Genomic DNA, 25,259 nt, shown 5'->3' with positions numbered 1-25,259 from the left:
AGCAAAAGTGTACCCTCACAGCAGAAGCTGTGACCGAATGGAACCTGAATTACCATCTTGCCTCAGGAAACTCGTCATCCAAAAAAGATCTCAGATATGCTGATAGGCTAGCACAGTGAAGTACTATTTATCACAGCTCAAAAAACTTTAAAGTTAGCATATAAGCAACGTGGCTGCAGGTCTGAACCCAACTGTTTGATTTGTGGACATACTTGTAAGTTCCACTCTCAGGATCAGGAATGGAGTCATTCAATGTGACAGCAGGATTTTAGCACCCTGACAGGAACAGTAAGGCAAAAAATTGAACCAACAAGACATTTTGATATGACTATTGTTCTTACATAATTTTTCATGTTTTCATAGTAACTGACTCAAAAGTCATGTTTTAAAAAAGTGGCAGAACACCTTTTTCTAGTATTTTCCTCTACGTTCCCGTTAGGTTTTAAACGATCATGATGTACACACCCAATGAAAACATTTAACAAAACCTTTCCAAGCACTATTGTATTCCAGCGGCTCCTACTCTCCACTAAACTTTTACTCCTGAACACAATCACAACATGAACACGGTGCTGTTAACAGATGAGAGACGCATCACATCTTAAATCCATTCCATAAGACACAAAGAAATGAGTTAACACAACTTTTCTAAATAACACAGTACTCTTGAAAGGTCCAAACTTCGGAAAAAGCAGTGGACACCCAAGAGACTAGACCATCACTTCCTGTCTAGCTTTGCACCTTGCCAATCCAAATCAAAATGATTGTAAATATTCTTGCCTTCCCGTGCTGGAGAAAATAACATAATATCTTGGCTTCCTCAGTGAAAAAAGTAGCCATGAACCAGTTGACAAAGGCTTGTTTCCTAGGTCCCCCTTTCTTACCTTCTTGAAGAATGCTGCAGGTGCCATTTCAGCTCCATTCAGAGTTCTTAAGAGAAACATTGGCCAAGAAGATGCATTCATCTGGAATCCTAAGTAACAAATACATTACTTGCATACAAAATCCCTGCCTTCTGTTTATAAAATATACAATGGGAGGAGAAGTATGAAGTCTGTCTTACTAAATGCCCAATTCCCTGTATTTTAGACTTAGATTGAAATAAATGTAGCCGAGTGGTTTGCCTGCAGATCACTCGTCATAATCTAACTCTGTGGCACAGGAGAATCAAGTCACCCCATATATTCCCTGGTTCAGTAGAACTTCCCCAACATAAGCACCTAGTTTACTTTTCTGAGCCACTTCTCACTCTCTTTCTCAAAAAACATCCTCAGTTCCAGCTTCTCTCATTTATTAAAGAGAGAGCTTTTTACTTTCAACACTATTGTAATTCCTTCTCCAGAACACAGACAAGAAAAAGAACAATTAGTTTCTCCCCCTTCCTCCATAAATGAATAAACAAACAAATACATACATACACATGCATGCATGCATGCACACACGCACCCCCCCTTAAAAGAACATACAACAGGGAAGGACAAAAAGACAATGAATTTAATAAATGCATAAATCATATTGCAAAACACAAAATGTAAGTTGTTTCCAGCTTAATATTCTTCATTAAAGAAATGAATAAAAAGCACAAATAATAATCAGATCTGTTGTGATTATCAACTTTATTTAGGCAGAACAAAGCTTTGGCTGAAACCACTTTCATGCCAGGGAATCCTCCCTGAGAACTATTTTCCAGTTAAAAAGCAAAACAAAAAAATGCCCACTTTGCTTTCTGTGTTTTCCAAATGGATGCTTCAAAGGAATAAATAAAGTAACAGACATACTGGGCATTTGGTCCTACATCTTTAGGAGGTAAAGATCTGGCATAGTTCTATAGAAGAACAGACATAAAACAATTAGGACATTTCTTCACAAAGCATGGAGTACTAGAACTTACCAGAAATTGAGGTGCTTCCTCATAATCTCTAACCTTCATGAACCTTTTAAGAAGTGTAAGTAGAAAGGTGGAACATGCTCACAACTTTTAATTTGTCAAATGATTAAATCATCTAAAATTGGACTGCATGGTATAACGGCCCTTTAATTTGTAGCTTTAAATCATCCCCCATTGAATAAACAGTTTTCAGGTTGGAACTACCTACCCAGCACCTAAATGAATACAAAACTCACGCCTGACAAATGAGGTCATAACCTGAGGTCATACTGAGCTGATGGTCAGTCCTGGTTTGATACCAGAGTCTTTGTATGACCTAAACACACTTGATTACTGAAATATCATAATCCTCATCAGCTAGCACAGAAATGACTTATACATGAGACAGAAGGATGCCAGCTAAACAACAGTTTAAATTAACTTCATTTGGTCTTTGAATTGTCCTGGTAAAAACACAGAAAATGTTATCCCCAAAGGAGTTTTCTGAAAACGCTAAGTTGCTGAAAACAGCAGCAGCAACAACAATCACCTCTGACAAATGGAAGCTGGAACAGGAAACCTTTGGTACATTAATCACTTTCAGAAATCTAGTGCAACATGCATAATTAAACCCATGTAAAAATGAGATAGGAGGGACTACTTTAACTCGTTATTATGAAAGAAACAGAACATTAGTATCCAGAAGGTTCCCTACTACTCAGGAAAAAAAAAAATCAGTTGTTTAAATGTCTAACAGGAGGTAATTATACACCCAATTAGCTCCCAGCCTTGCCTAGGAACAGGATGCTGTAATACAGCCAAAAAGGCTTTTCCAAAAATTTATCTAGGTATACCACAATGCTTGCTAGTTGGGACTTAGCCTATCTCTAGAAAGATCTAGCGCAGCAGGGACAAAATAATGGCACTCCCATTCTTTTCTGAATAACTAGCAATTGTCTGAGGGCAGACACACTTACATTCCTGGTTTTATGCAAATGTCTTCTCCCTAGGTACAGCACTATAAGCAGCCTGACCCAATACAAGGCAGCAACCAAAGAGTATCCATCAACCCTTTCACTGATGAGCACAGAAAGTTTCTCCTCTTAACGGCTCCGCTGATTCCATTACAGGCAACTCAGAGTTGTTCTGTGTAATATGCTGATCTAGAAACAGGTTTATAAAAGTAAACCTGAACTTTGGCTCCTGAACTAAAGCCATATATGTAAAACTGTACATCTGTGGAGCTGAAGGAACAGGTACACTCATCCCTGCTATAATCCTCTTTCATACCACGGCACTCATTCTACAAGAGTATACCAAGAACAAAAGAGATTAAACTGGGTAATTCCTCAAAAAAAAAAAAAAAACTTTAATTTTTTTTTCCCCCCTAAGTGTCAAGAATTTCCAATGATTTCATTTAAAACCCGTATACGTTCAAAAGAAAGAAGGAAAAATCCCTTCTAGGCTTAACAAATTATATCTTTCTATCCTAAATAGTATTTTTCCAGACAGCCACCCTGGTTGCATTGCCTTCCTTGTGTTTCTAAAGCAGCACAACAGCACAAAAAATCTGTCCTTATAATCCACTTTAAGCATCTTAAAGGTTATGTACACTGCTGCCGTATCTGCTTGCCTCTCTACAAGCAAATCAAGTTTCATACTGTAGTGAAACGGTAATTTTCACTTCACCTTTCTACCAGAAGATTTGAAAGCCATTATCAACTAATGTTCACAAGTTTTTTAAGGGGCTAGTAAGACAAAGCTTACGTATCTTTACTCAACTTGTTTTCTCATGTGTGAGAGTTACTGATGACACCAAAGCCAGAAGCAGGCTTATAACCATTAGATGGGACACCAATAGTAACATTTCTTATATTAAGAACATTATTTCTTGCATCTTCTGAATGTTATAGATTTGGGCGGCAGGGGCTGCTGTTGTGAAATTTTGTTTTTGTTTTCAGAGAGATGTCTGTCGTTATTTTTCTCTTTTAAAGCAGAACCATTTTCAGACCAATGTGAAAAATGTGTTACTTCAAAGATGTTCACATCTAGAAGTTTATGCTATAACAAATACGGTACAAGAATGCAGATCTAAATATACAGACTAATGATAGCAAAGAAAAGCTGCATCACAAATGTATTACCCATAGGAGTTAGTCAAAGTTAACTTTGACTATTCCTCATATAACAAGGAATTCCTTTGTACAGCTCCTCCTTCAATAAGCTTCCTCAATCTTTTTTGACAAAGCCTAAGCACTGTTTCTCAGTTTAGGGAGACACAGTGTTGCAGCCCATATTGTCCACAGAAGGCAGAAGGTATTCTGCAGACTCTTTTAGTTTTGCACTATTTCTAGACATAGGAAAGCTACATCTTGTTCACAAGCGTTCACAACGCTGATCAACAACATCAGGCATCCCCCACCAAGATGTGTTGGTTAGAAGATATGGGAATTGTATGCAATGTAAGAAGTTTAGAGTTTGCCAAATCCCTGGAGCACTTTTATCCTACCTCACAGTAGGATATTACAATACTGTAGTCAACCTTTCCTATGCTACCTGTCCCAGATCATAACCAACTTTCTTTGAGGGCTTGAGAAAACATTCAGATTGTCCTGAACTGATGCACCTTCTGCAGCCCAGCTGAGCATTTTACACTTAGGTTAAGAGAGAGCGCCTTCTAGTGGGCCACTTTGTTCAGTGGGAAGGAAAAAGAAAAGTCACTCAGCTTTCACCAGAATACTCAATTCTTATCAAGGCCTGCTAAAAGAAGCATGGACAACATAAAGCAAGAAAATATTGCACCCATTCAAACCCAAAGGCTAGGGTGTGTATCAGGGGATATTTTTTGACTGGTGCACAAGACAATCTATTTGGTCATTTAAAAAGCTACCGGTCCGACCCACCCATTTAATAATAAAGGACATTTCAACAACGATACAGAACTCAAAATCTGATTATTCTGCTCACTCTTACGTGAAAAAAAAAACAAAACAAGAAAGAGTGACAATTGACCTACTCTGAATTGGCTTGCTTACATCTCCTTTTTAGGTAAATAATGGTTCAGTGAAGCGTTAGTACCACTGAATTTGCCAAGACGAAAAGCAAAAATTGACTATATGAAAGCAATACTCCACATATGGCAGCTTAGAAACTTTGTTTCTTACCAAGCGGAGGCTGGAGCATTCCCCCTTTCTTTTCACAGGTCCCGATTGGCTGTATGTCCGAGGAATCCACAAGCCTCCAAAAATCATTTTTGTTGTCACTTCCATCAAGCCGCAACCTTAATCTGGCACCAGTGATTCCAATTACTGTAGCTATACAAACTGAGGTAACATTGCGAGGATCATGGGCTTCCAGTTTCATACCAACTTTGAAATCATTCGTAGGTGGAATTCTAGACTACAATAACAGGTAAAAGACATTTTTCTTATTTTTGTTAGTATTGCTAAATTTACCAGCTAATTCAATGTACAGCTTTCATTCATCTAAACATATCATTTCTTTAAATATAAAGAAACTTTTGAACTTTGAGCCTTGAGCAGCAAGTCAGAAAGGGGTGTTAGAAAACCTTCCAACAGCTACCATTTCAGTTTCTACTGCACAAACATTTTTTTTTTTTTTAAATAAGCATTATTATGGGGAATAAAAAAGGAATCTTGATGAAAATATGAACGTAAAGATATGGGAGGAGTGATTAATACTTGAAGTGAACAGAAAACGAGGACATTAGCAAAAATGACATTCAGTTCTTTTTAAAAAACTAGGCTTATTAATTTTCAATTCAGAACAGATAGTTACTCATAACATAGTCATATCTTGGAAACTCACACAACACTTGGACCCTACACTACTAGGCTTACAAAAGCTCAAGGCAAGAAAGAGTTTCTGCATCAAAAAAGCTTACAATGTGGAAAAGAAAGCGAAAGGAATTAATGTTGACTTCAAAGGAAATACAGTCCCAAAGTCGCATGAAACGTTGGAGCTAAGAGAGGGATTGTAGCTTGCGCTTATTCACAGAAAACGGAATGCACGCACACACACGCACAGAGTGAAACGCCAATTTAATTAGCAGACATCAGATTTTTGGAAAAAAGACACTGGCACAGCGAAAAGAAATGTGACAATGCAATTTGGTCTTTGATCCAAGCTTTTTGTGAAAAGCTAAGGATTAAGAAGAGCGAAGGGAGTATTTTTTACTGTGGCTAAGAAAATGGAAAAGCTCACATAACTATTAATACAGTACTAGCACAAATCTACTAGATCAGAGTCTGACCATTTGCCTACAGTAGTACTGCAGGCAATAAGATCATTTAACACTGTTCAGAAATTTATATTAAAACTAACTGAGACTGGTTGCCTCTGTCACTTGTGTAGAAAGATTAGTCCAGAATCTCAGTATTCTCTTTAAGAAACCTCTTCATTTCCAGCCTAAATGTACTCACAGAAATTTTTGCCAACACTACCCTTAACCTTAAATCCTTTAAAAATAATAACAAAACCTGCAGGATATTGACAGAGGGCAATCTAATCCTTCCTCAGCATTCTTTCATCAAATCAAATAAGCAAGCACTGAAGTTTCTTGTAAAAGAGGATGACTATTATCCTATCATCCCGGAAGTCCTTTTCTGCATCTCTTCCAGTACAAAGCTGTTTTTGAACACAAGTGACAAAAACTGTACGCAGTGTTCCCCATGACATTTAACCCACTAGCTCTCCTATACAGGCTAAGAGAATCCGAAACCTAATATGGGAGGCAGGTAGAAAAAACAGAAATATGAGCAAGATGCACATGACTCACAAGATACACATGTCCCATGCCTGATCAGCTCAAAAAGGGATTCCACAGTAAGTGGATCGGGTGCATTTATACATCCGGGCATACACAAAAAGGCTGAAGTAATTTGTACTATACCAAGCACTGGTGATATTTTGCCTCCATCACCTTTACTTTTTAAAAACATATCTTGCTGTACTTGTGCTACTGTGTGCAGGTGCACTATTTGAAGCAGACCCTCGATCAACAGCAGGAGCCCTGAAGGAGCCAGAGCCCAAAAAACAAAAAGACAAGCAACATTCAGTAAACGCTGAGCGTAGCATCTGCCAATACAGCATTTAGACAGCAGGCTGTCTGAGGGGGGAGCCTGAGCATATTAAATTTAAAGGGCAATTCAATTTCAGGGTATTGCTTGTCAAGCTGTTATTTTCTACAATCTTGAAAAGCAATTGAAATTGAAAAGCTAGAAGTTTTGTCTGCTTTTAAAAAAGGTGAGCTTGCTTAAACTGCAACAACTCAGGGCACTGTACTAAAAAGGTATCACCTCTGTACCACTTCTTATTTGCACCAAGAAAACAAAACCAGCTGAATAACAGCCTTGCTTCAAGCTCTGTTCAGACCGAAAGGGACTGAACTTTTTTATTTAACACTTTCAACTGTCTGAAAAAACGTTGTAGAGTGAGCAAAAGGGATGTGGATTATTTCAAAATTTTTGAGTGGTAATTAAAAACAACTGAGAGCAACAGATAAAATACAGTCTAAATTAAGATAAATATTTTAATCAATTTCCATTAGCTGCCTACACCTGTATGTTAATTAATGGTAGATACTTTAATCTACTTCTCCCCAGGTCATTTTTAATTGCTACAAAATTTAAATTTTGTAAAATTCTCACAAGTTACAAATTCTAAATTTAACCGTTAAGTTAAGCTTCTCTGCTTTGTTGCATTTGGCTTGCCACTGCAGTGTATTTCTTCACGTTACACAGAGTGATAATGACATGTACAGGCCATATGTAATCCAATAAAGTCAAATTAGTCCTACACAAAACTTGAGCACTTTAGCTTCTAAAGTCTGCAACTATTACTTAGTAAGAGGAGCCAGCTCTGCAATAATTAACATTGCATATGGCTTTCTACTTAAAGGTCAACACTTAGAAGAAACTGTAAATCTGCATATGTAAATTGTTTTGCTATGCACAGAAATTAAACTTTCCAACTCCTCCAAACACCTCAAGCAATCCAAGCCACTCAGATTTATCTCAACCAAAGCATGTCACTAAACCACCCTTATTTAAGGCGTTACTCAATTGTTCACTTTGGAAATCTTCAGCACTAACAGCAAAGAGAAAGATGCAAGTACAGAAAGGCGCAAGGCTTCTACGCAGGATTCTGCAGTAGATACATATCTCAAGAGTGTACGCTCTTGTCGTGATGGTCCATGGTCTACAAGTACAGTATCAACCTCAGAATGACCAACAGACATGCTACTGCTCTCTGCCTCTACCCAAGCAGTTTGGAGTCTCTGCCTTGAGCTGGCATCCACTGTGAAAAAGGAATACTGTAAAACTGTATTTTGAAAATAATGAATTATAGGTGCTCCATCCAAATGGAGCTACGGACACTGCTTCCCTTAGCCCCCTCACACCCTCCTCGTTTGCTGTTTGAAACCAGCACTTAAGAGGCTTTGTCCTTTATCCTCAGCTCCCCAGGAGAAAGCTGAGACCCAAAAACCTACCATGAGGAAGTGCTACCACCTGGTCTCCTCTCTCCTCAGTCTCCGTTTCCAGTTCACGCTACTTCAAATTCACTGTGTTACAGTTCCTCTCCTCCTCAGATTATTCCATTCACGTTGCTGTGTGTTCAGTTCCCACTGGAGGCCAGTATTGTTTAACTGTTTCATCAGACTACTGACAAACGCTAGAAGATACCTCTCTGCACGTACCTGATCCACTAAACTACGTTTGCCGCTTGTCATACCTACCTGAACTATCTAATTCCTTCAGCACCTATCCTTCTAAGGCAGCGAAGGCAGGCAAGCCAAAACTCATCTTGCTTATCGTTATGCAGCTAAGTTAGCCCTCATGTTAGGAACATACTGGTCCCCAGGCCTCTCTATAGAGAGGCAGATGCCTGCAGAGGTTGATTCAGTCTCCAGAGGGCTGAACCACTAGAGATCATTAGCTCACACAAGATGGCAGATATAAACTTCATGTTGGAACGGATACTAAAACGTCAGGCAGAGGAGAAATCAAATCTGTAGGGCACAATTTACAATAGCACAGTAAAAACCCTTCTTACATGGCCATTACAAATTCCTTACTACCTCTTACTGAACAATTAACAACACCAGTAACTTCAGAGACCGTAGTTAACATATGTATACTCTTCAATAAACTTGCTTTTTTTTAAACTCATGTCTCTGAAACGCCCAAGCTTAGCCACTATCCACATTCCTGTCTATAAGAAGCAACGCTTTAGCAATGAGAGCTCTGCACCATTTAAAGTTAGGGGCAAATAATGCTCTTCATTGTAAAATCAGTATTCCTGCATATTTGCCTGTTTGTTTGGTTGGGTTTTTTTCTTCAGCAGCTACTACTCCTCGGCAATAATCCAAAATTCAACATGTTTGGGAGATGCAGAAAAGAAATGACGAGTAAATTCTACTAAGCACATAAATATACCTATACAAACACATACATATATATATGTGTGTGTGTGTGTATATTTATGTGTGCATATGTATGTATGCATATATAAATGAACATAGATATTTTGTAGCTAGCCAGAATTGGAAGGACTCGTATAGAAATGGGGCTGAGGAAAAATTCCTCTGACTATTAGCTAAATTTTAATTCATTATAAACCATGGTACCTCTAAGACTACTGAAAAAAGTAGAAAACATTTTGAATTCTGATAACAACTGTTTTCCTTAACCAATCTTCTTTAAAAAGAGAGTCCAAAGCTATGATGTTAATGAAACCCTCAGAGTTTGGCTTGAGACAGATATCAAGAGTAGAAAATTTTAGCAGCTAAAGTCTGCCAAAATTGTAAACTACTGATAACTAGAGATCAAGAGAAGTCAAACAGGAAGTTTACAAGCAGTCTAAATATAAAGGTTGCTCTAGCATCACCCTATCAACACGCACACATTCACATAGAGCTGCAGAATAATATTTAGCATACCTGTCTGAAACAATGTAGAGGGGCAGCTACTGATTCAGTCTCTTTCAGATAGTCATCCCAATTAAATTGTTCTGGAATACATAAAACAAACAAAAAAATACAGACAATTTTTAATGGAAACTTAAATTAAAAGAAGCTTTGGGAAAGAAGGAGAGAAAAACCCCAACTATGTTGCAGACTAAGTTTTTTTTTTCCCAAGAACAGAATTACTCTAAAATGGAAGCTCTACTTTTGTAAAATGTACAACCGTTGAAGTAGTTTTAGGAGTTCTATTAATCCAGAGAGTGCATCACACAACAGCAAAACGAATATAAATCTCGCCCAAATTCTTCGTCTGTGGTTCACATAAGAAGATTCAAGTCAGGGATATCTAGATTTAGTTATCTGCTCAAGGACCTCCCAAGCATCCCTGTACAAATCACATTAATCTTTCTGTGTCTTTGCCTCCATAACTGCAACATGGGAACAGCAGTTGTTCTGACCTCCGACTACTGAGATGATGTGTGTTAAACAACATTGCCACTTAGATTCTGTGCTAATAGAATGAAGTATTTGAAATGCACATTAAGAATCATATACTAACCCCAACCTACTAGAAATCAAAAGGATTAGTCCAGTCTATGAATATGACCTTACATTAAAAAACAAAACAAAGCAAAACAACTAACTGCATCTTTGCGACTTTTTATCCAAAGACTGCTAAAGGTTAATGCTTGTATGGTAAAGTAAATTTCACTGCAACGTTCAGCAACATATAACTTCAGTATCATCATACTTTGTTATTTTTTACCAATGCTAATATTACTCAGTGTTATACATTTTTACACCAATGGAACAGTATTAAATACTAATGTCAAAGACATAAGTGAGCATTACTTAAATTAATTGAAAGCACAAGAGAAAAACTACAATGGTTCAGCTAACAATTTTGTTCTTATAATTATCTAGAGAACTATTTTGCTTATTTTTCTTCTTTGGGCAACTGGCATTTTTCTGAAAGTTTAAATAACAAATTAATCCCCAAACGGTACACCAGTGCCATCTAGAGGTTCAGTCTACTGTCACTTTTCAAAGCTCGTATCACAGCTCAGACATAGCAAGGAAGGAGAAATCAAACTAGGTTTATTAGTAGTCCCTTCAAGAACACTCTTGAACACAGTTAAAGGCATTTCTGCAATTTTCAGGAGAGAAGAAACAAAAGGAAAGCCAAACAGAAAATGATAATGTTTTCAGCCACTTGCGTACGTGTTCTCTGAAAGATATTTGCTGGTTTGAACCCAATTTGTTTGTGTTACCATAGCATTTAGTTGAAAAGACACAGTGCCTCAGGTAAAAGAGAACTGGACTCCTGGGCCTCTTGAGATCCTCATTTTTTGGTGTAACAGCCTCAAGGGAGTATGAACGATTTGTCCTCGCCACTGCAGAGGTCATCTGGTTGTTAACGAAGTAATAAAACAATAAAATCTCAAAAGGTGCTAATTGGGTAGACTGGACTGTATTTAGACCAGGTATTACAAGGATGGTTTGATAAGATATCTTGGAAGTCAGCCTATTTTGCAATAAAAAAATTTATTAACACACTGGTATAGTCACAGTGATTTCTTAATACCCACAAGAGGCAGAGTACATGAATTTTACATTTAAGTCAAATCTTCGTATTTCAAGAAGGCATGGCTTTCCCCAAAAAGTACCCTCAACATCTGCGGGTCGTATCATTCTGACAAGCCAAGGCGGCTGCAAATATTAAATATGATAAACCATTAGCAAAGTTTTACTTTACAAAAGCTCTTTTTCAAGTCTAATAATAAATAAAATTGCCACTACAGGTTAACTTCTGATTTCTTAAAAAAAGATAACTTTTATTCTACCCAATTCAATAAAATTAAACCTGGCATAAATAAAAAAGTTACCTAGGTTCTAGCTATCTCACATCTAACATGACGGTAAAAGCTATAATCATGAATCACAGCCTCATTGTGTTAAGGATCATACAAATGTAGAAACATCAGAGATAACCACCTTTCAACAGGAGAGATTCTGATTCACCTCCTCTGAAAATATTGTCTCCAAATAGCGAGCAGGTTCCAAATGATGTAAGTTGTCAGAGCAGGACTGTAAATTTGGTGGGATGACCAAAAAGTACAGAGGAAGACAAACATGTTTTCTTTCCAGGGAATAATATCTACTAGAATACAAACATGTTTTCTTTCCAGGGAATAATATCTACTAGAAAACTACATCAAGTAGCACAAGCAGCCAGCTGCACGCAAATCTAAGAGGAAGAACACCCCGCCTGGCTCTTTGCTTTAAAATTTGGATATTAAAACCTCTTTGACCATGCAAAAACATCCTGAAGTTTACATTAAGATCACTCCACCTGTGAAGACATGCTGTAGTAAATTAAAGCCAAGCTCTGAGAGATAGTTCTTACTATTATTTAATTACTGCAGTGACAGAAAAAGGACATGAAGATACGGTTTGTAACATAACATGCATGTCTAAGGAAATAATCATATGGAAAAAAATTTCTACACAACGTTTCTCTGTAACCAGTGTGCACAGGTAATTCTAAACCCCAGAAAGCATTCAATTTCTGAGAAACAGAAACCTTTAAGAAAATTAACTCACACAATGATTTAATATGCATTCCTCCCACTCAAACCCGTAGGCTGAATAAAATAGCTTAAGAAGAACTTATTATGCAACAAGCACAATTTTCTCCATCAACCCATCAGCAAAGTGAAAACTAGAGAGAAAAGAATTTTTATGCTAAAGGACAAGGGTAAGAACAGCACATACTGGAAACGGGCTGCTGGACCTTGTACTAACAAACAAAGAAGGTTTGGTTGGAGATGTGAGGGTTGGGGGCAGCTTTGGCTGCAGTGACCATGAGATGGTGGAGTTCAGGATCCTATGAGGAGGAAGCAGGGCAATAAGTAGGGTCGCAACCCTGGACTTCAGGAGAGCTAACTTTGGCCTCTTCAGGGATCTGCCTGGAGGAAGCCCATGGGGTAGGGCCCTAGAAGGAAGGGGGGGCCAACAGAGCTGGTTGGTATTCACGTATCACCTCCTCCAGGCTCAAGAGCAGTGCATCCCTCTGAGGAAGAAGCCCAACAAAGCGGGCAGGAGACCTGCATGGAGGAGCAAGGAACTCCTGGCAAAACTCCAGCAGAAGAAGGAAGTCTACAGAATGTGGGAAAGGGGACAGGCCACTGGGGAGGAATATAGGGATATTGTCAGAGTGTGCAGGGATGCGACCAGGAAGGCTAAGGCCCACTTGGAATTAAATCTGGCAAGGGATGTCAAGGACAACAAGAAGGGCTTCTTCCAAGACATCAATAGCAAAAGGAAGACTAGGGAAAACATGGGCCCGCTGCTGAATGGGGCGGGTGAGCTGGTGAAAAAGGATACAGACAAGGCAGAGTTGCTGAATGCCTTCCTTGCTTCAGTCTTCACTGCTAAGGCCAGCCCTGGGGAATTCCAGACCCTGGGCACAAGAGAGGAAGGCTGGAGAAAGGAAGACTCTCCCTTGGTGGAGGAGGATCAGGTTAGAGATCATTTGTGCAAACCTGACATCCACAAATCCATGGGCCCTGACGGGATGCATCCGCGAGTGCTGAGGGAGCTGGCGGATGTTATGGCTAGGCCGCTCTCCATCATCTTGGAAAGGTCCTGGAGAACAGGAGAGGTGCCCTGAGGACTGGAAGAAAGCCAGTGTCACTCCAGTCTTCCAAAAGGGCAAGAAGGAGGAGCCAGGAAACTCCAGGCCTGTCAGCCTCACCTCCACCCCTGGCAAGGTGATGGAACAGCTCCTCCTGGAGGTCCTCACTAATCATATGAAGGACAAGAAGGTGATCAGGAGGAGTCAGCATGGATTCACCAAAGGGAAATCATGCTTGACCAATCTGATGGAGTGACTGGCTGGGTAGATGAGGGGAGAGCAGTGGCTGTTGTCTGCCTGGACTTCAGCAAGGCTTTTGACACTGTCTCCCATCACATCCTCCTAGGCAAGCTCAGGAAGTGTGGGTTGGATGAGTGGACAGTGAGGTGGATTGAGAACTGGCTGGATGGCAGAGCTCAGAGGGCTGCGATCAGTGATGCAGTCTAGTGGGAGGCGTGTAGCTAGTGGTGTCCCCCAGGGGTCAGTCCTGGGTCCAGTCTTGTTTAACTTATTCATCAATGACCTGGAGGAAGGGACAGAGGGCACCCTCAGCAAATTTGCTGATGATACTAAACTGGGGGGAGTGGCTGACACAGCAGAAGACTGTGCTGCCATTCAGAGGGACCTGGACAGGCTGGAGAGATGGGCGGAGAGGAACCTCATGAAGTTCAACAAAGGGTCCTGCACCTCGGGAGGAAGAACCCCCTGCATCAGTACAGGCTGGGGGCTGACCTGCTGGAAAGCAGCTCTGCAGCTCTGGGAGTGCTGGTGGACAACAAGTTAAGCATGAGCCAGCAATGTGCCCTTGTGGCCAAGAAGGCCAAGGGGATCCTGGGGTGCATGAGGCAGAGTGTTGCCAGCAGGTGGAGGGAGGTGATCCTGGCCCTCTCCTCAGCCCTGGGGAGGCCTCACCTGGAGTACTGTGTCCAGTTCTGGGCTCCCCAGTACAAGAGACACATGGCGCTACTGGAGAGAGTCCAGCAGAGGGCTACAAAGATGATGAGGGGACTGGAGCATCTCTCCTGTGAAGAAAGGCTGAGAGAGTTGGGCCTGCTTAGCCTGGAGAAGAGAAGACTGAGAGGGGATCTCATCAGTGTGTACAAGTATCTGAAGGGGGAGTGTCAAGAAGATAGGGCCAGCCTCTTCTCCGTGGTGCCCAGCGACAGGACAAGAAGCAATGGGCAGAAACTGAAACACTGGAAGTTCTGTCTGAACATGAGGAAAAACTTCTTCACTGTGAGGGTGACAGAGCACTGGCACAGGTTGCCCAGAGAGGTAGTGGAGCCTCCTTCCCTGGAGATATTCAAAAGCCATCTGGACACAATCCTGGGCAACATGCTCTAGAGGACCCTGCTTGAGCAGGGGGGTTGGACTAGATGATCTCCAGAGGTCCTTTCCAACCTCAACTGTTCTGTGATTCTGTGGGGTGGCGGGAATCAGAAGGCAGTCGGGACTTTTTGTAAAAAATTAAATAATCTGTAATGAGCCCCAAAATGAGATTTTATAACAGTGATCCAAGGCAGTCAGTAAGGACAAACAGCATCATTAACTGAAATATGGAAAAAGTAAGTTTATGACATAGTTGCCTGTGATAGCACAGGACTGCAGTCAGTGACCCATGCTGTTCTTTCTGGTTCTACACCAATATTGTATCACTTCTCAACCAATTCCGACAATCACAAAGTAGGCTCCAGAAGGGCCCATGGAGGTCTCCAGCTCAATCCCTTGCTCAAAGCAGGCTCAGTAGGAGCAGGCTGCTTGGGTCCTGCTGGCTTTTAAATATCTCAATGAACAGACATACCACAATCTCTCTACACCCCCCTTACAGGGTTTTATCACCCTCATTATGAAGAATTTTTTCCTTATAAGAAATAGGAATTTCCCGTGTTCCAACTTGTGTTTGCTGTTTTTTGTCCTCCCACAGTGCCTCTCAGAAGAGTCTGGCCCTGTTTCCTCTACACCCACCCATTAGGTAACTGAAGACAGCAAGACACTTTCCTGTAAGCTTTCTCTTCTTAAGGCTGAAGAAACCACTTTTCTCAGCGTCTTCCCTCATGCGTCATGTGCTCCAGCACCTTCATTTTCTTGGTGGATTGCCAATGGACTTGCTCCACTTTATCAATGGCTTCCTTGTATCAGGGAAGCTCAAAACTGAACACAGTACTTCAGATGCAGTCTCACAAATACCAAAAAAGAAGGAACTAACCGCTTCCCTCAGCCTGCTGGCTGCATCTTTGCTGAAACAGCTCAGTATGCAGTTGGCTTTCTTCACCACAAGGGCACACTGCTGGCTCATGCTCAGTTTGCTGCCTACCAGGGCTCCACAGCCTTTTCTGCAAATCTGCTTTCTAACCAGTCAGGTTCCCACATGCACTGTTGCACGGAATTAGTCCCCCCACAGGTGCCGGACTCTGCATTTGTCTTTGAATTTCATGGTTGGCTCATTTCTCCAGCATGTCCAGGTCCCTCTGAAAAGCAACCTTGCCCTCCAGCACATCAGCCGCTCCTCCCAGTTTGGTAGCATCCACAAACTAGCTGATGGCATGCTCTTTCCTATCATACAAGTCTACCAAGACACAAAACAGCATCAGTCCTCGTATCAACCTTTGAGAAATGCCACTAGTAACCAGCTGCCAGCTGGACTCTGTACTGTTGATCAATAATCTTTGAGCTTGGCAGTCCAGGCAATTTTCTACGCACCCATCCACACTACATCTCACCAGTCTGGATGTAAAGACCACCATACCCATTGCTTAAGCAGAGATAAACACCATCCACTGCTCTTCCTGTGTCCACAGAGTCTGGCGTCTTACCACAGAAGGCAGTCAGGTCAGCCAGGCATGATTTGCACTTGGCAAATCCATCCTGGCTATTCCTAATCACATTGCTGTCCTTCACTCGCTTGGAGATGGCTTCCAGGAGGATTTGTTCCAGAGTTTTCCTGAAGACTGAGGTTAAGACCACCAGCCTGTACTTACCCAGATACTCCCCTTCTTGAAGACTGGCGTGTTGTTTGCCTTTTTCCCATTCATCAGGAAACATCCTTAATCACTATGACCTCTTCAAAATGATAGAGAGGTGCCTTACAGTGACATCATCCCTGAGCGCACTGAGAGACATCCCATCTGCTTCCAAGGATGTGCGTATGCCCTGTTTGTGTATGCCCAGGAACTCTATCTTCCTCTACTGTGTATAACACTTCAGTTTAGTTTAAATAATTTTAATTAAAAATTTAAACTGCAATTTAAGCGTCATTTATAAGCAGAGTTGAAGATTCCAGTTTATTTAATTTAGTTTAATACAGTATTGCCAGTCTCAACGCTGTTTAAGGAGATGGAGCACCTCATGTCTTCTCATCTCATCCCTAGGTTTCCTGCGCATACATTGGAGATTTCCGACACATAGCTCTGCCTTTTCTAGTCTTCATCCCACCATCCCTTTTTGTCAAAGATGACAAAGATGACAAAGTTTCCCTTTAATTTTGGTTTACGTATTCTCGCAAACACATTAAGTACAGTGTAGAATACTTTATATCCTTCCTTATACTTCCTTCCATATATTGTGGTCAATTTCCCTACCTACTTTAGTCTACTTATTCATCTATTCTCACACCTCTGTTTCCTCTCCTCTTCTACTTCTCCTGTCACACATTCTCCTGAAAACTCTTGAGATTTGGTAGATGTTAACCAAAAGTATTGTGAGGTACCTTTCTTTTTTTCAGCACAAAGAGAGTCTCTTTTGTCTTCCTTCCCAACAACAAGCAGTAAGACAGGAAAAAAAATTATCATCTCATCCATATGTAATCAGAGATGTTGTGTGATCTTGAACAAGTCACTTTCTGTGTTTAACAGAAGTGAGTCTAGATCTCATGAGTAAATTCAGTGCTCAAACACTAGACTAACAGCGTAGTCCTCAGTGGAACAACACAGAGGATGGAATAAGGCTTTTCTGCTTAGCACTACTTCTGCACAAAGCCTTTTCAACGCCCTGCTCTCTACCACAGAAACAGGCAGGGAAGTTTTAGAGCGACTCATGAAGCTCTGTTATCATATTCATGTATGAAAAGCATGGAGGTGAGGGGCTTATGGGGTTCCGTCTCTTGCATTATACAGCATTCTTTTAAAATATATAGACATGCTATTTGAGTCTTGTTTGACTGGGCCTCGTCTTACACTCCCAGAGATTGAAAACAAGACACAAAAACATTTCCTTTCATGTCTCAACAGGGAAGGATAACAGAAACCTCTGCCAGGAGCCAAAAAAAATTGAAGAAACGGGAAGAGTCTGATCAGTGAAAGAAACAGCAGAAAGTCAACTGTGGCTGGTGATAACAGAACATCACATTTGTATGTGATGTTCTTGCCTCGAATACCCAGTTACCACGTTAATTTTTCCCTGTTGTTCCAATGAACATCTGGTATCCAAGAAAATCTCTGTACCAGATCACCTATTAGGAGTCAAAGGGCATGGAACCAGAAGTAAAGTGAGAGTTTAAGTAACCTGGTGATATTTTATCAAGAATTAACTAAGCACTCTGGAAGAGATTTTCTACTTCAGTCAACAGGACTTGTCACGTTTCTTACTGTCCTGAATTCAAGCAACCAACACGAACACATGAAGAGCACATAAAGAAGCTGCTGTCTTCTCAGTGCACCTCACAAACACTGGATAGCCCCTTTATTTAGTAAGCTGTTGAATAAAAAGCTGGCAGCAATCCCAATGTACATGCCCTATGGCACCTGTTGGGGGAAATAGATGTTTAAATTTGATAAGAAGCAGGTGTAGCTTCCTCAGATTATTATAAAGACACAGTCGATTTGAAAACTGAATTTGCTTAAAGTTAGAACCCGAGGCAATTTAATCCAGTTAGCAATGGTAAAAATTCAGATTATTAAAGTGAAAAGCCTTACTCTGGCACCAGCAAGCACATCAAAAAAAGAGATGATAACTGGGGCGGAAGAGACACAGAAAAGGGAAATATATGATTAGAAAAAACAGACAAATTAATAAATGATATATTTTAAAAAAAAAAAAGTGTTCACAAGGTGGTTTTGATTGTATAGACAATCAATAGTTGTCTTAGGCTAGTAAAACTACCCGGCTGAAGTCAAGCCATTTCAAGTATCATTTGCTGTACCAAGAGATACTTTGTTAATGAAGGTAGACAGAAGTAAGGGTATGTTTTTAACTACCCATCAGTAATACCCAAAGAGGTTGGGAAAAAAAATAAAGAAAGAAAGATAAAAAAGCCTCAGGAGACAGTATGAACCAAATACATCCTTTTTTTTTTTTTAAGGGTATCTTAACTAATAACCTGACAGCTGCAATACCTACCACTTTTTAAAGACGGGTTGTTTGCCTGCTGATTCTTTCCATGTTTCTCTTTTTTAATATTCTTTGAATCTAAAAGACAAGATTCCATTACATAATAAATGTAATATTCACATCATAATGATGTCCAGCATAACACAGAATGCTTTCAAACAATATAGAATGTGTTGTTCCAAAGACTTTTTCAAATTCACTTCAGTGCATAATCAAAAAAGTATCTGCATTATAATTTTACTCACTGCACTATTTTTTCTTTTAAAATATATTGAGAAGTATGGCATGAAAAAGCAGAGCTTTTGATTATTCTATATTACATTATTAGAGCTAGTTGCAGAAAACATTGTTTATTAGCTCTACAAAAAGTAATGCTGCCTTAATTTTTAACAGTTTACTCAATCTACATACAATTTGAGAGCCTCAGGATCACTGGATTTTTTTCCGTCTTCTTTTAAACATCTTGTCCAGACCACACTGAACTGAGAAACCAGGAAAAAAAATCCTAATAGCGTATTTCTGAGTTAGAGATTCCATTCTGTCTTTAATTTATTGAATAATCCAATGCAGACAGCTATCTCAGTGCCCATTTTAGTTATAAAAATAATCACCAGAAAAATTCCAACAGATCGCCATGATTCAGCCCTTTCTGTGCGTTGTTATTCTTCAATAAATAATGAAAGAACTGGAGTGGAAATGGTGAACATCACACATGGTTCACCGGTACCCTGCTTCAAGAAAAGCCTTACTCACGGAGAGCACAGAAGAGAAAAACAAGGAGGGCTTATCACTGCTGCAGAAATAACTGTAAAATTATCTCAAGTGCCTCTGATCATCAAAGATCCCCTAATTCCAAGTTAGAAGTGTATTTATTTCAAGAACAAGCCCATCAGCAGGTAAGGACTTAAGTGTAAGAGAATATAATAATCAACTATTAATACAATCACCCTGTACAACCGAACAATTACATCACCTGTAGCAACTCACACCAGCTAGGACAACCAAAAGGGCTACCTGAATCACTCACCTTCCCAGAGGAACGACCTGTCAGTGACCCCAGGCACAACTCTGAGGCATCAGCAAACTCAGAGAATTATTCTGCCATATAGAGCTTGATACTGCCATATAGAGCTTGATACTCTTTTTAAATCTGAAAATGTACTTATATCTCAATTGCCAACTCAGTGTCATATTTGAATTGCATTTGAACTGCAGTCTGCCAGTGTCAAAAGTAGGTCACCAAATTAACATACTTTAAACACTGAAAGGAAGGGTGGCACTGGCTCTCTCATCTTCTCCACTACAGGTACCATGTCTGTCTCTCAAGCGCACACACATATATACACTGAAATCCGGCAAAAAATGAAATATGAAAGACTCCTTTTATGTGTGTGTGCAGCTGAATGACAGAGAAGGTAGGTAAGGAGAAAATGAATGCCTTCTGCTAATTTTTCCCAAGGAAAGGCCGTGTTGCTTTCTTTTTATTCCATGCAGCAGACTTCATGCATTTTTTTTTCAAAAAACAAGTTACATATAGGTAAGTTTAGTTTTAGTCATATTAAACAAATTTCAGTATTGGCCCCTGTATTTTTTTTTAAACAAATATAATTGTTACACACAGTTTTAATACATTCACATGCAAGACAAGCTTGACAATTCACTGTTAAAATGGTGAGCAGTCTGTCTAGCTAAAATATATAGAGAAAAAAAAAGATACATCTTCTTTATCAGCTTTTAAACACAGCAAGACAAATAAGTAGCAGTATAGCTACTGTATATAGAAGCACTGACCCAGAGGTCAGGCACTATTAGAAATAAAATCTTTCGGTCATCCCTGACAGTGCACTGGCCTGAAAAGAGGACAGAGATCAAGGAATTACCATCCCACCAGCTCACACTGGTTGGATATTGTCAGTCCCTTGGCGGACTGACTTAAAATTTCCCTGCTGCTTCTTCTGCCCTTTTTCTACTTCCTTATAAAAAGGCTAAGCATGTTTATCCCTATAATAATTACACAGAGGCCTGCCACTAATTTCTTAGAGGATATGCAAATGTTCTTCTGAGCTCCCCAGTACAAGAGAGATTTGGAGCTACTGGAGTAAGTCCAACAATGTGCCACAAAGATGATGAAGGGACTGGAGCATCTCTCATATGGGAGGGGAAAAAAAAAAAAAAAAAAAGGCTGAGAGCGCTGGGATTGTTTAGCCTGGAGAAAAGATCCCTCCTAGCTCAGGAGGGATCTGATCAATGTGTCTAAATACCTGAAGGGAGGGTATAAAGAAGACGGAGCAAGACTCTTCTCTGTGGTGCCCAGAGACAGGACAGGAGGCAGTGGGCACCAACTGAAACACAGGAAAACCCATCTGAATCTAAGGAAAAACTTCTTTCCTGTGAGGGTGACAGAGCACTGGCACAGGTTGCCCAGAGACGCTGTGCTGTCTCCATCCTTGGAGATTAAAAAGCTGTCTTGAGACAGTCCTGTGCAACATGTTCAAGGTGACCCTGCTTGAGAATCTGTGATTCTGTGAAATACCTGTGAGGCTAAAATCTCGCAAGTGGCCACAGCAAGCTGAGAAATTATTTATGTCCCGTGCTGGCTGGCTCTACTTTCACGTTTCAAGAGTACAACTTAAAAAGTAAAAACTAATAACTGCTTCCTGGGAATACCCAAAGCTTCAAAGAACAGAGTCATGAAAGAACATCAATCCACCAGTGCGAGATCTCAAACAAGATGACAGCCTTTCATGATCAGAAAAATCAAGAACAAGTGAAAGAACCTGAAAGACCACAACCTGCACACCAGATGAGTTTTTGCTGTCCATCACTGCCCGATTTATTTCCTACATCACAGTTAGGTTAACGCCTATCTTAGAAATACCAGAGCAAACAAGAACGCTGAAATGGAATGCTTTCAAGGACACGTTTCTTCTATAACCAACCATCAAAGAAATTACGAGAACAAGAGATGAAGACATTAATGAAAAGAAGTGGATTCCTCAGTATCAGTTTAAACATCTCTTTCGTACCTGGTGAAGACATCTTCATTTGTAATAAACCTGAAGCGCTCTCACTATCAGTTGCTTTTGACAGCTAGAAATCTATACTTTAAGATGCTTCAGCAAAACTCACCCAACACATGACAAAGTGTCCAAAAATGAGTCTGAATAAAAGCAAGATTTTTTTTAAAGGCTCCCCTTGCCTTAATGCATTCCAACGTTCAGTGTTGGAATGCTGTTACAAAGCTGAGTATTTTTTCTAAGCAGATAAAAACTGTTAACAGTAAAAATTACTTACCTATCTTCAAGTGAGACACCCTGTATCCACTACCACCTCCCACCACTCAGAAAAGTTTCCCCCCAGTGTACACTTCACAAACGTTATGATGTCTTGGGCTGGAGTGCCTCTTCCAACATCCATAGCCAGGGTGGATAAAAATGTATGGATTATTTTTAAAATAAAAATTAAATAAGATTTTATTAAAACATGATTTTCTAAATATGAAATACATTTTTTTAAAAATGTGCCCATTTGTGTTTGAAATTTTAATAAATTCAGTTCAAATTTTAATAAATTCAGTTTCAAAAAAATCACTGAAAATAAGATTAAAAAAACGGAGGGGTATTACTTCAATCACTGGGCTGAGGGAGATCCCTGGGAAAGCATATAACACTCAATTCAGTGAAACTTTAAATGAGATTATGAAAGAGGGCAATTTTGCAGGTATAAAGAATATTTTCTTTTCAATTTCTTTAGCTAGCTGTGAAGGATATCAGTCATTGAACATAGCCGAAAAGCGGACTTGAAAATGAGAATTAATTTTTAAGTAAGAGACAGAGGAGATCCAGTTCATTCTGAAGTATTCAAGTTCATGATGACAAAAAACAGGTCAGTTAACTCATTATCTATTTTCCTGTGTTTATAAAGTCCACTTTTAAGAGACAAGTCTGAGTTCACTTTCCTAGCATGTTTTTAAAGTAATTTTATCAAAATAACAAAAATGAAATGCTGCTATTGTGGATTTAATTACATACTACTCAGCTCTTGAACCAAAAAAATAAAGGATGAGATACTGTTATCAAAAATGTGTTAAATATATTGGAATATGTGCATGGGTGTTATATATATAAAAACAGCATATATTACACACACCATATATATTATATAGTATATATACATTACATATGCATATATACACACACACTATACATATTTTATATATATACACACAATTATAGATAAATACCCCATAAAAACATTCCATTCTTCTAAGTAGCAAGATTAGAGTACAGGATATACCAAATTTTTAAAGCAGCATATTTTGTGTTCACCAAATAAGACTTTTTCGCAGCATACTATAAACCAATGCAGCAGATACAAAACAAGATTAGAATAGATTATTTAACATGGTGTTTTCTACTTATTGATTCAAAACTCCATTTGTTTACATCACTCTACCCTATCTGTAACCACAGAATTCTTCTGCTGATAAGATTACTCAACAGAAGGCAGGCAAGAGGAACCACATCTATTACGCAAGAAATCAGAGACAAGGAAGAAACTAGATACAGCTATTTTTACTGGCTTGTGAATGAGACAAAAAGAATTACAAGCGGAAAAGGCACCTTTAGAATATGAAATCTAGTAAAAGATAATCCTGATGGCAGATCCATGTCTCCTGCCAAACACTGCCATATTGAACTCCAGTTTCTTGCCTGAGACGCTTAACAAAAATCATTTCCTTCTGGGAAGAGTTAAGCTTTTGACCAACAGGATGACAGCTTTGTCTGTATGCAGGCAAACACCTCTTTAGATAGCATTTGTTTTTACCAGACAAAAAGAGAGTAGTGTGCTACATGAGGAGGCATATATTTTTCATCTTCTAAGACTTGCATCGTTACTTCTGTCCACTGTGGAAGAAAAAGAAGCTGGCATTCATGATTTCAGGATTTGTACAGCTATTTCTTAGATATCTTTAGTCTTCTACTCTAGCTTGTGTTCAAACACTTTTCGCAAAGAAATCCTTTCTGTCTTCCTGACAGATGTTAAACACCTTCGGGTGACAAAAGCATTTGATCTCCTCATGCCATACAGTACATTTCATCTGAAGGCGAGTTACTAAGACGTGCCAATATTCCTACACAAAGATGAACCCAAGTCTCTTTTAAGACCTATCATAGCCCAGGAAGGGGCCAGCCACCTTCACTCACTAACACACAGGTTTGCGAGCACCTTTTAGCTACCCTTCACCAAACCTCAGGGCACACAGTTGAAGATATCAAGGCTCAGTGAGACATCTCCTTCTACTTTTTTTTGCGCCTTCCCAGGGGGTTTATCTTATCTTATCTGCCAGGAACAGGGTGTCTCTTTTAGTATATTTAGACAACAGCCATGCAGAAAATCTACAAGAAAAGGGGGTAGGCTTCCTCCATAAACTCCTTGTGCAACAATTAAATGGATGACCACTGCTATTATTATTGCAAGAGACAATTATTTACCAAGGGAGCACACAAGCACATAAAGCAACTTGGGCTGAAGGTGGAAAAGCTCAACAGTGTTACACAAAAGTGTTAGCAATGTTTTATGGGGGACGGCTACTCATTTGAAAGCTTTGAAAAGCAGCAGCAACCCAGTTTCGGACAGCAGGCTTTCCTCTTACTACGTTCTCTTTGTTTCACTAACCCAGACACACTCATTACTTCTTAAGTCTCATTCTTTAATTCCACATTTAACTCATAATTAACTTCTACAGATGCGACACAGCAGAAATCAAACCTTCATGGTACACCGTGCATTTGTGGATAAATTTCTTAAAACAAACTGTCCATTTTAGCTTCAAGAGCTTGTGAAAGATAGCTGCTGATGCCATTTGTTGTGGTAAAATCCGATTCCTAGTATTACCAATTACCCTCCTGCTAAATTAAGCAGAACACTTACAGAATAATACCTACAGAATAAAGGACTACTTTTTATTTAATATCACATTTAGACACACTCTTCAATTTTAGAGTAGGACAACGGTTTCAAAACTGCAAGAGGACAAAGTTGCTTTCATTGCATCATATAGAACAGCTCCAAAATAAGCTAAATTTAGCATATTTACTCTAAAATGAGGTAAAGTATGAACTTATCTGTGCTCAGTACATAATAAACTCCTTTCTTTAATCTAATCGTATAGTAATTATCAAGTAATAGCCTACCACCTTCAAAAGAAGAGTTAACAGTTTCCCTATTTTCTTTCCTCTTGGATAAAAGCTACCAGGCCTTACCTTTAGCTGCTGTTCTCCCCATGGTAACACTTCTGTGATCTTCCCTCTCACAATAAAAAGGCTGAAGTTGAAAGACCAGTTAATTCTTCCTTTCAGCACAACAGTTTCCTGTGGAGTAGTAATACAACATGTTAGGGGAGGGGGAGTTGTTGGGGTTTGGGATTTTTTTTTTTTTTTGGA

The 25,259-nt window shown here is 39.5% G+C and overlaps 1 protein-coding gene across 21 annotated transcripts in view; it reads right to left on the bottom strand.

Annotated features, from left to right (window-relative positions):
- Window positions 1–25,259, bottom strand: part of SCML2 (Scm polycomb group protein like 2) — a 77,857-nt gene that overhangs the window by 37,928 nt on the left and 14,670 nt on the right. For 10 of the 21 annotated variants that reach the window (XM_068918719.1, XM_068918702.1, XM_068918831.1 and 7 more), the window contains exons 2-6: window positions 25,080–25,187; window positions 18,823–18,891; window positions 9,828–9,898; window positions 5,032–5,266; window positions 885–973 (exon numbers count right to left, since the gene is read on the bottom strand). In XM_068918719.1, coding sequence (XP_068774820.1) covers window positions 885–973; window positions 5,032–5,266; window positions 9,828–9,898; window positions 18,823–18,891; window positions 25,080–25,101 — 486 coding nt within the window. In that variant the 5' untranslated portion in view covers window positions 25,102–25,187. Of the gene's footprint in view, window positions 1–884; window positions 974–5,031; window positions 5,267–9,827; window positions 9,899–18,822; window positions 18,892–25,079; window positions 25,188–25,259 lie in introns of those variants that run through there. The other 11 variants (XM_068918795.1, XM_068918763.1, XM_068918806.1 and 8 more) reach the window with 4 other exon arrangements.

This window comes from Struthio camelus, chromosome 1, assembly GCF_040807025.1.
Source record: "Struthio camelus isolate bStrCam1 chromosome 1, bStrCam1.hap1, whole genome shotgun sequence".
Classification (NCBI taxonomy): domain Eukaryota; kingdom Metazoa; phylum Chordata; class Aves; order Struthioniformes; family Struthionidae; genus Struthio; species Struthio camelus.
Note: the sequence above shows the minus strand (reverse complement) of the source record. Positions and strands in the feature narration are given on the sequence as shown.